This window comes from Neophocaena asiaeorientalis, unplaced genomic scaffold (assembly GCF_003031525.2).
Source record: "Neophocaena asiaeorientalis asiaeorientalis breed wild unplaced genomic scaffold, Neophocaena_asiaeorientalis_V1.1 scaffold78, whole genome shotgun sequence".
NCBI lineage: Eukaryota > Metazoa > Chordata > Mammalia > Artiodactyla > Phocoenidae > Neophocaena > Neophocaena asiaeorientalis.
Window position 1 is genome coordinate 14,795,402 of NW_020175018.1, and position 15,016 is coordinate 14,810,417.

General features: G+C 44.4%; 1 protein-coding gene across 1 annotated transcript in view; it reads left to right on the plus strand.

Moving 5' to 3' along the window:
* Positions 1–266: 266 nt before the first annotated feature.
* Positions 267–15,016, plus strand: part of FUBP3 (far upstream element binding protein 3) — a 49,647-nt gene continuing 34,897 nt past the window's right edge. Inside the window, exons 1-2 of the mRNA XM_024762218.1 lie at positions 267–411; positions 12,148–12,253. Coding sequence (XP_024617986.1) covers positions 328–411; positions 12,148–12,253 — 190 coding nt within the window. The 5' untranslated portion in view covers positions 267–327. The remainder of the gene's footprint in view (positions 412–12,147; positions 12,254–15,016) is intronic.

Below are 15,016 nucleotides of genomic sequence, written 5' to 3' on the forward strand. Positions count from 1 at the left end.
ACACACACACACGCCTCAAGGGTCTGTCACGACATCATCGACGGCCCTCGACCAAATCGCGTCTGGGAATGGCGGGATCGGCGGGATCGCAACCTATCCCTCGAAACCAGATGGCAGCCTCGCTCGCAGGGCCCGCCCCCCACTTCCGGCCGGACCGCGGTCACGTGCCCTGACCCCGCCCCGCAGACGCGGCTCCTCTCGCGTCGGCGAGCGTCCCGGCTCCCCTTCCGCCGGAAGTGGGGCGACTTTCCCTTTCCGGCTACGGGTCCCCAAGCGGAGCGGGAGGCCCGACGGGGGAGCCGAGCGGCGGCGGCGGTGGGGGCGGTAATGGCGGAGCTGGTGCAGGGGCAGAGCGCTCCGGTGGGGATGAAGGCCGAGGGCTTCGTGGACGCTCTGCACCGGGTCCGGCAGGTACGGGCGCGGCAGGCTGGTAGGAGCACGGGAGCCTGAGGCGGGGCCGGGTCGGGCCTGATGGGGAGAAGGGGGTCCGGCCTGGGGGCGGGAGGTAACCTGGGCTGACGCCCCAGCTGGGTTCGGCCTTTCCTTGTGGCTCCTGCAGCCGAGAGGAGCCGAGGGATGAGGCGCCACTGGGAGGCCCAGGCCCAGCCTGTCGGGCCGGTCTCCCAGGTGCCTGCAGCCGCTGGGAAAGGATTTGTCCGGGACGCCTGGCCCTGTCGCGTCCCCACGCCGGGGCTGGACCCGCAGGGCAGCCAGCGTGGGGTTCTGAGGTTTACGGGGGTTGGGGGCTAGGGGAGCTCACGGCGAGGACCCGGTCTAGACAGAAGGGGGCTGTCTCAGGCCCAGTAGCTTTTTAAAACTTGGAAAACATCCTCTTCAGACTTATTATATTTCGAGGGTGGAGTGGAAGGAATTCGAGGGTATTTTACTTTCGAGGGTGTTCTAGGAGAGGAGAGAAAGGAGAGAAAGAAAGATGTTAGATAGGTGTGGGTGGTCCATAAGACGAAGAAATTCCTTATGGGCAATAGTTTTTCCTCTTTCAGGGAGCATGTGATATGAAGTCATTCCAGCAGTGAAACTTGACCATCTGACAATGTCGTGCATTTTGTCAGAGTTAAATAAACTGATTTTTAAGAGGTTGCAAGCTTCCCTGGAGAATGCATATGGGACCTGCCAGAAATACTCTTTGGTTTCTGGTATGATGTTTAGAACAGAACATGTCCTTGTATTGTGTGTGAAGCTTACTGAACTTAAGTGTTAGCTCTAACACTTAAATTTCTTCTGCTGAGTGTCTTATACTCATCGTCTCTTCCTATTTAATTGTAGGCATACTAACGGATACTTTAAAAGTTGGGCTATAACTAATTACTGCTTGATTCCTAACAGAAAGCTACAGGACTCATTGTATTAGAAGAAAGCCTCCACTCGGTCGCTTGAAGATATGGTCTTTACACCTCTTTCCAGTATTCCAGGGGAGGGAACCCTACCTGTTTCCCAGATACTGACTTTTCATTGTAATACTGATGCTCCTGTAGACATTACATTGGATCCCAGAAGTTTCCAAACCTGTGGTTCCGCCTAAAACTTTATCCGATGACTTGTTACTTACTGCCTAGGCACCAACCAATATATAGTGAGTATCCATCTTACTTAGACTTCAGAGCCAGCCAGTGGCTGTAATGGATGAACAGTGCCATCCAGCTCCCCTTCCAGCACTCTGCTTGCCGGCGTGTTTCACTGCTCTCCTCTACAATACAGGGTCCTGAACCTTGTTTCTCACTGGCTACTAATATGTAATGGCTTTCACTCTGTGCTGATGTGTGACAGTCACCTTGTCGGCCTCTGTATCCAGGAAGAATTATAGTCACTGCCCTAAAGAGCTCAGATCCTCAGTTTGCAGAAGGCCTGTAGTTGAACATAAAATGAATTTTGAACCATTGAGAAGACTTTCTGCTTCTCTTGAGCCAGTGGTTGAACTCATATTCTTGGACAACCTGCTCAAGAGGGAGGGAGACCCTCTGTTAAATGCTGACCTAATGTGGATTGTTGAAGCAGTGGTGTTTACTACTAGCAGAGGAAACTTCACTGGAAATGTTCCCAGCTCTGAAAGGCACCATTGACTGGAGCAGTTGTAAGCCCAGTGGAGACAGTGCTGTAAGTGCATTACTTCCGAATATTCACAGCTGGAGGGCGATACTATCTCCAAGGATTTGATGGCCTTTAAAAACTAAAGAAAACACAGGTTTGTGGGTAATTTTAGGTTTATTTGTAGATTTGCATTGGGCAAGAATTGAATGTTAGAAATCTAAAATATTGTGTGCTTATATCCATAGTAAAGCTTACCTCGAAGGGGCTCATATCATTTGGGCATCTGATGATGGTGGTTCTGCCTCGCCATTGTATACACAGCATGTTGCAGAAATGTGATTTTCCCCCCAGTAACTGGAGGTAAAAGACAGTGCATTTCTTTATTTAAATGATTGGAAAGCTTTCTCTCCTCTTAGGTGTCCTCGTAAACACCAGGGGCAGTCTGTAAGGCCCTCATAAGTTTGTCAGGGAGCAGTAAGCTGTCTGGTGCCCAGTTTATCCAGAATATCACAGCAGAGTCTGAGTTGACCCTGATGGGATTTGAACCTGCAGTTTCTATTAAGTCTGATATGTAGAGTCCAGTACCTAATCCACTAAGCTTCCCTCCTGGCATGTTGAAGCCTCCTTTTGTATCCTTTGGACTCTTTCCAACAAAGGGAACCAATGGTTGCTGTTAGATCACTCTAAGCATGGTATTCCTAGATCTGAAGGGAGTCTCTGAAGATGTCATGTAAAATTTAAAATTTCTGCAGCAGTGTCAAGTCCAGTAAGCTAATAGTGTTTGGCCAAAGGGATAACATAGCCATTTTGTAGGGAAGTACACAAATGTAGAAATGTGATCTGATTCAGTCCCACTGGTGAAGATCTAAAACTGCCGGGTGTTTAAAAAAAAAAAATCATGTCCATTTCTCTGAAGTCATTGGCTGGTTAGCAAAAATAAAGTGTTTCTTCAATTCTTCAACTCGTTGTTTAGAGAGCGCAGGATCCTAATAAGAATGGGATATGGACTTAAAGCCAGATTATCCTGTTCTGTGGCCACACTGCACCTCTAAGCTGACTACTGTCTGTCAGGCTTTCAAGGGGACCTCATGGAGATTATGGATGAGAAGATACAAATCTGTTTTGTTTAGCTTTTCTAAAAATATAAAAGAGTTCCTGGAAAGCCCACTGCTGATAGTTTAGTGGCATCCGTCACCAGGTGCACCCATTCGCATGTTAACAGGACGATGTCACACCACGGTGTACTTCACATTCCCAGCAGCCTTCCTTCCACGAGCTGGACCAACCGCCTGCCAGTCATCACCCAAATAGACGTTCTCTTATCAAACTGCTAGGGCTTCTTAGGACTTTAAGCTCCTATTTTGACCTAGACCCAGTCATTGCCTCTGCACTGCATAATTCTAGAGTGTTCTATTCACATAAATATGGTGTTAATTGGTACCTCATGGAGTTGGGCATCATGGTGATTCTGCTCTCAAATGACTGTGACCAAGGCACTGAAGAGTCAGTGGACAGATTTTAAGGCCCAGAGCCTACTCTTTACTAGCACTGTTTTTTGGAACTGTTTGGTTGGTGTGGGGCCTCGGAAGTTCCACAGTCCTGCAGAAAATGCTTCCCAGTGCTGCTGTTTCACACTTCGAGCCTGAGCAGTAGATGATTTGGCACATGTGCTGTATAGAAACACTACATTTCCTTTAAAAGAATGTGCCGCCACCATTTAAAGAAAAGGCCTGTGTTCATTGACTGTTGGACACTCCTTGAGAGATACTGCCTTCTCTCACCTCATATGTGATGTTTGTGCCTCATGGCAGAGTCACGTGTGCTGAATGCTCAGTGGCTTTAAGTTTACTCCACTGAGACTGTCTTAGACATGCCCAGTGGTTGAGTAGCTCAGATCATCATTTCACAAGGGACTAACTCCTGCATGTACATTCATTTGAACTTTCTCGGACATTTGAAGAAAACCAGTGTCTGCAGGACATCTGTGGGTTGCTCTGTGTCTTTGCTTTGATGGGACCAGTAGAGTACCCTACAGAGAGCGAGTTCTTGTTTAAGGGTTTTCATGATGTGACTGAGCCCATTTGGGTCACCACACTTTTTTTTTTTTTTCTGTTGCGGTACGCGGGCCTCTCACTGCTGTGGCCTCTCCCGCCGCGGAGCACAGGCTCCGGACGCGCAGGCTCAGCAGCCATGGCTCACGGGCCCAGCCGCTCCACGGCATGTGGGATCCTCCTGGACCGGGGCACAAACCCGTGTCCCCTACGTCGGCAGGCGGACTCTAAACAACTGCGCCACCAGGGAAGCCCTGGGTCACCACACTTTAATGGAAGCACTGAACTTCATATTTGGTATTGAAAAGTAGATGGTATGCCTCTGTATGCCTCTAACGCTTTTCTGATATTCAGCTGGGACTTCTTTATCTTTCTTTTAAAATCTGATAACCCATGTGTATCATCAAAGTAAGGTTTCTTAAGTCCCAAATAAAAATTTGCCTAGACCAGAGTTTTCAGACTGGTGGCTTGTGGGCTGGAGAAGGCTCAGAGCGGGCCTGCAGGCATGCTTTGTTTGACCACACGCTGCCAACACTTAGAAACTAGAACAATTTCACGTAAAAAGTGAGATTTTTATCTAATACTTGGCCATACTGCTCCCACGTTCTGCAGTGACTATTTGGCAGGAGCTGGGTAGCAGCTGCCCCTTTGCACGGGGCATTGACTCTTCGAGTTGCCTTTGTTCTCGCCACTTTGCTTTTGTTCTGCACTGCCCATCGGGATGCCTAGTCAGCAGCTTTTTTTCCTCATCCTTTTCCAAATTGTGAGCCCATACAATAATTTAAATTTCTAATGGAAAGAGCTCTGGTGGAGAGTTAAGAGATCTGAGTCTCCTGCAAGTAGCTGCATGACCTTGGGCTAGGTTGGCCTTTCCCAGCATTTGATCTACAAGCTGTTCATAGATCTTCCATGGAAAAGGGCTCATGGACAGAGAAGTCTGGGGGATACAGGGTTAAATAAAGGTGAATTGGCTTCTTTACTGCAGGACTTCTCAGAGCCCTGAGTATGCTTCTGTGCATTAAGTCCTACTAGGGTTTGGGATATGCATTTTAAATATACCCAAGTTCTGTCACTTCATACCCTCTTTTCATAAAACCAAATCACCGTCTGTGGATCAAACTTCAGGAAATATTAAGCTAGATAATCTCAGTGGTCCCTTCAAGCTCACCAACATTCAGAGCTTCCATCCAGCTAGATCTGAAAAAAGTTTTGGCCATATTATTTTGGTTTTTACTTTCTAATGTGTTGTGTCGCGTGTCTGTTCGAGCTCCCCTCTCCCTAGCTTTGCTGTGCAGTTCTTTAACTCTGTTAATCATCCCTCTTGAAAATGTTTTGCATTTAGAGTTTTGTTTAAAGACACTTGGTAAAGAATAGCCAGTACTTTTGGAGGCATGAACTACATTTTTATCCTAGTATCAGGTGATAGCAGATCACTTGCAAGACTGAGTACTGTTCATGGAAATTGTGATGGGGATTGCCTGCTGCTGTTTGAGGATCTGCTGAGTCCAAGGCCTCTTGCTGGATGCCGGGCCAGTGTAAAGATAAATAAGACAAGTTTGTTGCTGGTTTTATCTTACCGTGGAATTAGATCCTCACAACAACCGAGTGAAATAGTCAGGACAAGGGTTATAATTTTCATTTTATATTTGGAAATAATAAGCCAAAGGGAGATAAAGCGGTATTCTCGGAGGCACACAAACAGTTAATATATGCAGTAGTTCTTGGACCCATGTCTTCTGCATTCTAAGAGGGACTCGGTTCCTTTGCAGAGATAGTTGGGTAGCTTTCCATCTCAATGAGAATTCTGCAGCAGAATCTTCAAAGCATCAAAGGGATGCTGGTGGAATTAGATGGGACATAGGGGAGAAAACTAATGGTCATGTCATCTTGAGGGTCTTTGGAGGGGGGATCCTAGCTGGAACAGTATTTCAGCTTGGAGCCTCAGCTGGTCATCTTAGCGTTTTTCCGACAGGCTTCTCCATATTCACTTTAATTTTAGCAAACGTTTAATGAGTACTTTCTATGTGCCAAACACATTGCTGTGCATTAGAGAAGTTCTTGAACTTGTTTTGGAGCATAGACCTTTTCAAGACTTGAAAACTTTGAACCGCTCCTCAGAAATATTTAAATAGTTTTATGTAATTTCAGGAGCTTCATGAATTCTCTAAGCTAATCCCTGGAGCTCCCAGTCAAGGAACCTTTGTCCTGGGAGTACCGAGATGATTGAGACAGGTCCACACCTCAAAGAGCTCCCTGTCATGGGGAGACAGTATAACCAGCAACTTTCTCAGTGAGGTCACGCTATTTAAAGGTAGTTTGTAAAGTGCTTTGCAAACAGATAAGGGAGTATTTAATTCTCCCCAAATGTGGGTGGCATGAAGTTGTCAGCAAAAGGTACTAAGAAGAGCTGATATCTTATTTGATTGACATATAGAATTCCTTGTTTTGGTTAATGCCAGTTAACAGGGCAGAATCAGCCAGGGCCCCATCTCTAATGACAACAATAGCTACCATTCATTGAGCTCGTGTTGTGCTGGGTGCCAGGCAAGGACTTTCATATAAGTTCTCTCATTTGATGGTTGCAGAATACCCAAGAGGTAGTATAGTGCAGTGGTTATTAAGGCTTTGGATTCAGTCTATATAAGTTCAAGTTCTGGTTCTGCCAGTCACTAGCTTAGTGACTTCAGATAAGTTATCTACCATCTTTAAACCTCAGTTTCCTCATCTGTAAAAGGGAGATCATTGGTGGTGGCTATATCTATCTATCTATATCTATATAGATAGATACTTTTTTTTTTTTTGGAATAGCTAACATTAGAAGTTAGGAGGTTACCCTTGGGAGGTGGAGGTGGGTAGTGACTGAAGGGGTCGTGAGGCAGCTTCGGGGGTTCTGTTCTGTTTCCTGATCTGGATGCTCGTTGCACAGGCATTGTTTTAGTACGTGAAGATTCAGGCTGTCAACTCACCCATGTACTTTTTTTGTATTATTATTTTATTATTTTTCAATAGAAGGTTAAACTTAGCAAACATTTCTCGTTCCTTACCACGTGCCCAGCGTTGTTCTGGGTGCTTTACATTGTTATCTTGGTATCCCCATGGGTACAATTCTAGGCAGACTGGCTCCAGATCCCACAGAATTGAGCTCCTGTCTGAGGTCACCGTGAAGATGAAATGAGGGCACCGTCAGGCACTTAGTAAGTGCACAATGAATTTGATACACTGCTGTCTTCATAGTAACCTAGGTGGTGGGTGCAGAATGAGGACTTGCCTCTGTGCACCGTGGCTCCACACCTGCCCTCTGAGACTTGCTCACCCTCAGCCACTGGGCTCGACCGCTCTGGCCACATACTGTGTCTTCCTGCTGTGGAGAGTAGAGACTTGCAGTCTAGTCTGTCAGTTCGCCAGGGCAGGGCCACCCTGGGTGACTTTAGAGCAGAGGTTCCAGGGAAGCAGGTTGGGTTGGTTCCTCCTCCCTAAGTGGTGGTGTGAGCTCTCACCTCTGCTTTCGAATCGACAGTGACTATGTTGAATGACGTGGACCCAATCAGCGTGTGGATGACAGCGTGTGGATGACTTGCCGCCATTCAGATAGGTTTGCCTGTTTCCATTTAGTGTAAAGTTTTATTAAATGTGAAGTTGTGGAAATATTCACAGCTTTCTGTTCGGGTTTATAGGGTGAGCTACTCTGATTACACAACTTAAAGATGTGCACTGGGAATAATTAATTGCCATGTTTCCTAACGTTAGTGAATCGTGTACCACCTTTATTATGATTTTTGTCATATCATTGAACCCTCAGTATTCTATTTACTTTGTATTTTAAAATCATTTAAAATTTAGATTTATTTAAAATATTTTTGAACATTCATCCATGCACCTCCCCAAATTGCTTTGTACTCTTTAGAAAACACTGGTTTAGTTCATCCCTGCATTTTACAGGGAGCGAGACCACTGAAGGTCTTGCCCAAGGTTGTACACCGGAAGAGCCAGCTGGAAAACCAGGACTCCTGACTGATTCCTGGTCCAGGGCTCCGCTCCTCCACATTTCCACTGACTACTGGCAGTGGAGGTTAAATGTCTATGACGTTGATTTATATTTCATCTATTAGCTGTGCTGAAAATAGCACAGGTAGTGAGGTAACCCATTCTTGCTGCCTCCCCCCAGAAAGGGGGGAAAGTGAATCAAGTAGCAGAAAATCGGTAGCAGCGTCCCCTCAAGGTCTTGCTTTCAGATAAGCAGTGGAGTGGCCTTGGTTTTCCTGGAATATCGTGGCTTCTGTGACTATTTTCTGGCTTACACCATTATTAACTGAAAATGTACCTCACTTCCCTTAAGCAGCTACTTACTGTTCAGAATGGTCAGTTATGGACGTGAGGAATTACTTGACTTCTGTGTACTGGAAATCATTAGGTTTTAAGTCCTCGGGAAGTGACTATGTTTAAGAAAGTATTAGGTGGAGGAAAGGGAGTTAGCCTAGTGCTGTGGCCAGTAGCATGGACTCTGGAGTCAGGCAGGCCTGGGCTTCAGTGCTGCTTCTGCCATTTATAAGATGTGTGTCTTTGGGCAGGTCACTCAGCCTCTCTGAGCTTCACTTTTCCTTGTCCTAAAGTGAAAATAATAATACTAACCTCCTAAAGAATCATCGTGAGGAATAAATGAGATCGCATCTTTAAAATGTTCTTAGCAGAGTGCCTACACATAGTAAGCACTCGTTGAATTTAAACTCATTATTTTAGTAGGCATTTAAAATCATGTCTTAGAACAAGGCTGCATTTGTATGAATAAAGGAATGCATTGTTTCTTTATAGCATATTGTAATATAATATATAACGTGATACCAATGTAAGTTATGGTATAATTGTATATTATAATGTTAAACTCACATCTAACACTTGTTTAGCCGCAGTTCAAATGCAGTTATTGACTTCAGAGCTACACCTCTTAACCATTATCCTGTAATGCTTTTCTCTTAGTGAAAATTTCCCAAATTATAGATAACCTGAGGCAAACATGATTTAAAAACAAATCTGAAATCCTCGGTCACATTTTAGAAGGTCGCATGTTGATTTAATCAAAATTAGGAATAGAAAACGATTGTGACACTTCTGGCATATCAGCTTTGGGGAAAAAATTACGTTCCAGCAATATATGAAACATACCATATAAATTATAAGGAACGCCAAGGACTCAGGAATGACATCTGAGCTAATTTGGAAGGAAGGGAAGAGGTCTGGAAGCTAAGAGGTCTCATCAGAAGAGGGTAGAGAGAGTGCCAGATATGTAGAGCTTACATTTAGGGTCCTGTCTTTGAGGGTGATCTGACACGCACACTACTGGGGGACTCCACTGATAACCATAACCTTTTCTCTTGTGTTTTGGGGTCGTCGTCACTGTCTCTTGGCAATGTTTTGGTCTGTCTTCAAACAGACAACTGGGCCAGTAATCTTGAAAACCCTCACATTGGCCATTTACTGCTCAGCTTTTTGGGCAGACGAAAGGGTCTCGGTGGGGCATAAGCCACTGCAGTGTTCTCATGTTTTAATCTGCCTGCTTCCCGAGCTGAGTCCTTAAAGATAAGTTTTGCATCTTAAGTAAGTAGCCAACCTCCACAAGCTTATCCAAAACACATACGGAGAGCAAGGTTGAAAGCTGGTGGTAGAATGCTGTTAGGCGAGATTTATACAGTATTCTGTTTTAGAGCAAATGCTCACTTGCCTTGAAATTTGAATGTAAGAGATGGGGTTTCTATCAGCTGTCTTAGTATTTTAATTATTTAACTTAAAATAGTGTTTTTCAACAAGCACCTGTCCAGGCTACCACCATCTGTAGCCTAGACAGGGCAAACATTTTCTTCAAAAGTCCATAGTGGGAATTCCCTGGTGGTCCAGTGGTTAGGACTCTGCGCTTTCACTGCCAAGGGCCCAGGTTCAGTCCCTTTTCGGGGAACTGAGATCCCACAAGCCACGTGGTGTGGCCAAAAAAAAAAAAAAAGTTCAGGTAGTAAATTTTATATATATATATATATATATATACACATATATATACACACACTCTGCACACCATATGATCTCTGTGAATGGGTGTGGCTGTGTTCTAATAAAACTTTATTTACCAAAGCAGGTATTTCACCAGCTGGGGTTTGCTGACTCCTGGCCTAGAATACCTCCTAAATGGTCCTGCTACTCTTGTCCCCTTAGAATCTTTTGATATTTTCCTTGTCCAAGGGCATTTTTCAAAATCATAACTCAGCAGGTTACTCCCCTTACTAAGCCTTGTAATTGCTTTCCATCACCCTTCATATAAAATCCAAGCCCCAGAATTCCCTGGTCCAGCAGTTAGGACTCCATGCTTCCACTGCAGGGGGGCACAGGCTCCATCCCTTGTCGGGGAACTAAGATCCTGCAAACTGCGAGGTGCAGCTAAATACATACATAAACGTAAATAAATAAATAAGTGAATAAATCCAAGCCCCTTCCCATGACCTCTGAAGCCCTATGTGAACTGCCCTTGCCTACCCCTTGGAACACATCTAGTTCCTTCTGTTCTAGTGACGTCAGCTTACCTATCAAGCTTTCTCCTGCCTCAGGGCCTTTGTACAAGCTGTTCCCTCTGCCTAGAATGCTCTTCCTCGTCATTTAGGTGTCAGATCACATCTCACCTCACAGCAGCCTTCCCTGATCTCCCTGTTTAAAGTAGCTCTCCTGAGGACTCTGTATGTCCTTGTCTTCTCTTATTAGTATCAAGCTTATCACCAGCTGAAATGATCAGTTTACTGATTAGCTCGTGTACCTGTGACTCCCCACTGACTGCCGACTCTGGGAGAGTAAGGACCTGCTTATTCTTGTTCACTGCAGGGCCCAGGACATAGACACTAAGCACTTGTTGGGTGAGTGGCCTTCTTTTACAGCCCTGGTATTTGTGAAGGGCTGGTATCTTTCTCGTGTACAGAGCTCCTTTGTGTTCAGAGAATGTTGTTATCTCTTCAAAAACTATGAAGCAGATGGTATTATACCCAGAGGATCTTAGGCAGAGAGGAAGGGGACTTGCCCAACACCGCAGAACTAGGAAGTGAAAAGGACGGGACCTGACCCGGGATACCTGACGTTTAAATTCTGCCTTAGGTTTTCAGTGTCATGATTGTCTGGTTGTTTATTTGTTTAGTTTCTGTTGGTCCCAGAAAGTCTCAGAATTCTGGGCACATTTGGACAACCTCAGGAAAACTACCACTGAAGACATAGGTCTGGGACGTCTATGCTGGCTGCCCTTAATCCAGCCTTGCTTGTTAGGCTTCACTGAGGGACTAACATGAAGACCAGTTGTAAATATTCCTTCGATTAAATCAAAGAGTTAATTTATTGTGAAAATCGAGTTTAATTCCTAATGGAAACAAAGCAGATAAGTGTAGGAAGCTCTACGTAGCATTTGTTTCTAGGGGAAAAATTGAAGAGCTATGTTCTGTTCTTTGATGATGAATGTTAGGAGTTAGAATAGCTCTCAGAGGTTATCTCGGTTTCTCCAGCACAGGAATCCTTCCAAACTAGTCTGGACAGATGGTCATCCCCCTGCTGTTTGAACTTCCAGTGAAGAGCAGCCTGTTGTTTTACGTTTCTGTAGATCACCTCATCACTTCATAGGGGTGAAAGTCAACAGGACGAATATATTCCTGAAGAGCTGTCAACATTTGAGCACACACGGCCTTTTAAATATTGCTGCGGAATTGGTTCCTTCAGGGAATCCTGTGCTGAAACCTTTTGAACAAAGTCCTTCATGTTCTTGGCCTGTTCTTTTCCTTAAAGTGTGGTATACCTATATTTTAAGTGATGACTTGAAAATTTGCTTGTAGAAGACACATTTCTGGAAGTTCATGACTAAGACGAAAAGGGAACCCAGTTAACAGTGCAGAGTCCATGTCCTGTCACAGCATCGCTTTACATCAGTCTCCGTCGGGGGGAGAAATGGGGTAACGGCCCTTTAAAGAAGACTCTCGTCTTTCTCCCTCGATGGAGCCATGATTTGTTACTGAGTATTTAAATCTGATTCTCTCTGTAGATTGCTGCTAAAATTGATTCAATTCCTCACTTGAATAATTCCACACCTCTAGTGGACCCCTCAGTGTATGGCTATGGAGTACAAAAACGGCCCTTGGATGATGGAGGTAAGTTGCTGTAAATACCTTTGCCTTTCAGGTGGTAGTGAACCTGCCAGTTAAGCTGGAGTCTGTGTCAGCCATTTCCTTAACAGCTTTCTCCAGCGTCACTCTCTGAAGAAGAATGCTTGCGGGGAAGTACTTAAGATGATTTTCCTCAGCAGTTCTACGGTATTTGAGTTCTTACTTGCCTTGATAATACAGGAAGTCTTTTCGGCTGGGCTGTAAGGTAGAAGACAGTCTTCGAGCATCGGCTTGGAAATAATTGGACTGATTCGAGAGTTTTGCTTGATTTAGCCCTCAGTTATTCCTCAGTGCACACGTGAGAATTGAAGTTCCCACTTTTCTCCAAAGAAAAGCTGAGATTTGGTGCATGGCTCTGTGGAGGCTGTGGCTACATACTGACCTTAAAGAAAGGAAAGGGGAGTGATGACCTTTTTTCAGTTTATCTGCTGGGTTTTTTCCACCATTCCCATTTATAACAGGCTCTTTCTAGCAGCATCCATTTTTCTTTCATTCATTCTTCGTTTATTTCATTGGTTTGTGGATATACCCTACTCATCCCCAAAAGAATTTGAGACCACTTAGAAGTGCGTCATTACCAGCACTTTGGCAAAGAGTATCAGATGTGTTTCTGCAGAGAACTTGGACTTCCTTTATCACATTTCATCTCCCGCAAAGTAGCTCTGTAAAAGGGATTCTGAAGTACACTAGATTGCATGTAGTGGGTGGGCCAACGTCTTCTCTTCCTGTCCTCAATCTGCATATGTACCCAGCCACGTATGTGTGTTCATATTTCTGTGGTACCTTATTAAGTGAAAAACAGTCAAGGTATACAACAGTATATACTTTGTAATCTCCCAAAAAAAAGTGCGTGTTTCATGTTCATAGAAAAAATGTAGTTTGGCATGACTAATTGCTCTGGTCTCTTTGGAGATTCTGAAAGAGAGAATCTTTTTGGTAAGTGGGAACCTTTTTGGAATAATTACATAGACTCACACGGTGCAGATTCTAATGGAACAACCCGCAATTTGGGTGTAAAAGTTGTCTATTTAAAAAAATTATTAATGTTTATGGTCACTCACAGAAAATCTACCCCAGGGCCACTGGAACTAAGGTGAACATTTACACTGCTACTCTGAAACGGTATCTTGTGGTCATCTTACATTTGATTGGCGTTAGTGATTTCTTAGACCAAACATGAGTGATTGCATTATCTACATTTTTGCCTCAGCAAAAAGCTGTCATGCAAAGCAACCTTTTTTACCTTTTCGGGGCACTCATGTTTCAGTTCCTCTTATGGGACATCAATATAAAAATAACAGTAAGTTGTCTGGCTCTGAGCATATGTCTCATTAATGGACAGTGTGTCTCTCTGGCCCACCATTTCCAGAAATTGAGATCAATACCCTCCACGACTCTCAGCCTTGTTTTCACCCACCGCGTAGAGTTGAAGTGTAAAACTTGTGCCCACAGAGAAGAGTATCACTATGTCCTTTGCATAATGAATGCCTGAAAATTTACAAGTGAAACCTCTGGCATCTTGCAGACTTTTTTTCTCCCATTAATCCTTTGCACACCCATTTGAAAGACTGTTGCTCGTTAAGTCACCAGTAAGTCCAGAATCTCACTTGAAACTCCATTATTATATGTGTATCGTCACCTTTTTTTTTTTTTTGAGAACCATAATTTTTTGCGTTTTGGGGGACTAAGTTCTTGTGATTAGAGAATAAATCCACTTTTTCTTCCCCCCAAATATTAAGTCTCATTTAGTAGGAAAGAACCGAGGGAGACCCTTTCCGCCTTGAACCACGTCTCCAGTCATCCCCAGGCCTGTGTTTTACCATGACGACAGACTGTATTTGAAGTATGAGAAATTTCTCTCAGGCTTTTTACGTTCTACATAACGGTTTGATAAAGTTAATCCTCTCTTCTGTTTAAATAACAGAATTACACAAATTGTTTGTTTTTCTCCAAGTTGGTCTCTTTGTGTAGAGTTTGAGATTTGCTGTGGACCTTAAGGAGAGCTGGGCATCTGGGGCCTGCCCCAGCCTCTTGTCAGTTGTCTCCTGACAGGGGTGAGGTCACTGGGCCAGTTCTGTTCTCTTGAATAAATATGTGGATAAACAGACCCTGTCAAGGAAAGTGATGTTCGTGTTTACCCAACAGCTTTCTAAGGGTCACAGGCTTGCTGTTTGTGAGAAGAAAGTTTAGAAAAGCAGAGACGAACAGCAAGCAGGAACACCGGCACTTTTTTCTTAGCAATAAAGATTTCCGAGGGCTTTGCAGTTTTTTGTTTGTTTTGGCTTGGGATTTTTTGAGGGACGTTCATCAGATCACCTCTTTAGCAATATGAACTTGCAGACTTTCCCATGAAGCCAGGTTCTTTGACCTGTGGGAGGTTAAAGTTCAGTCCCCTAGAAGTTTTTGGAGGTGTTATTTGGGTCTGTTTAAAGGTACTTCAACTCTTAAGTCAACCATAAAGAACCTTAACATAGGGCTTACTCAGGACATTGAGATGTGCAAACACGTGTATGAATGGGAGGATTTTTTAAAGTGCTAGGCAGTAAAACAGGAGGAAAGCGATTTGAGTTCGTTGTGTTCTGATGTAGAAAGCGATTTGGGTTAGTTGTGTTCCAAGGCAGTGGTGAGTTGTCCGTCAAGCTGCCAGTTGATGAGCTCACCTGGAACCCAGCAGGAGCTTTGCACCCAGCGTCCAGAGCCTGCCTTGGTCCCTGATCTGGGAAGAGCAGTCATCCTGCTGCCCTCCCC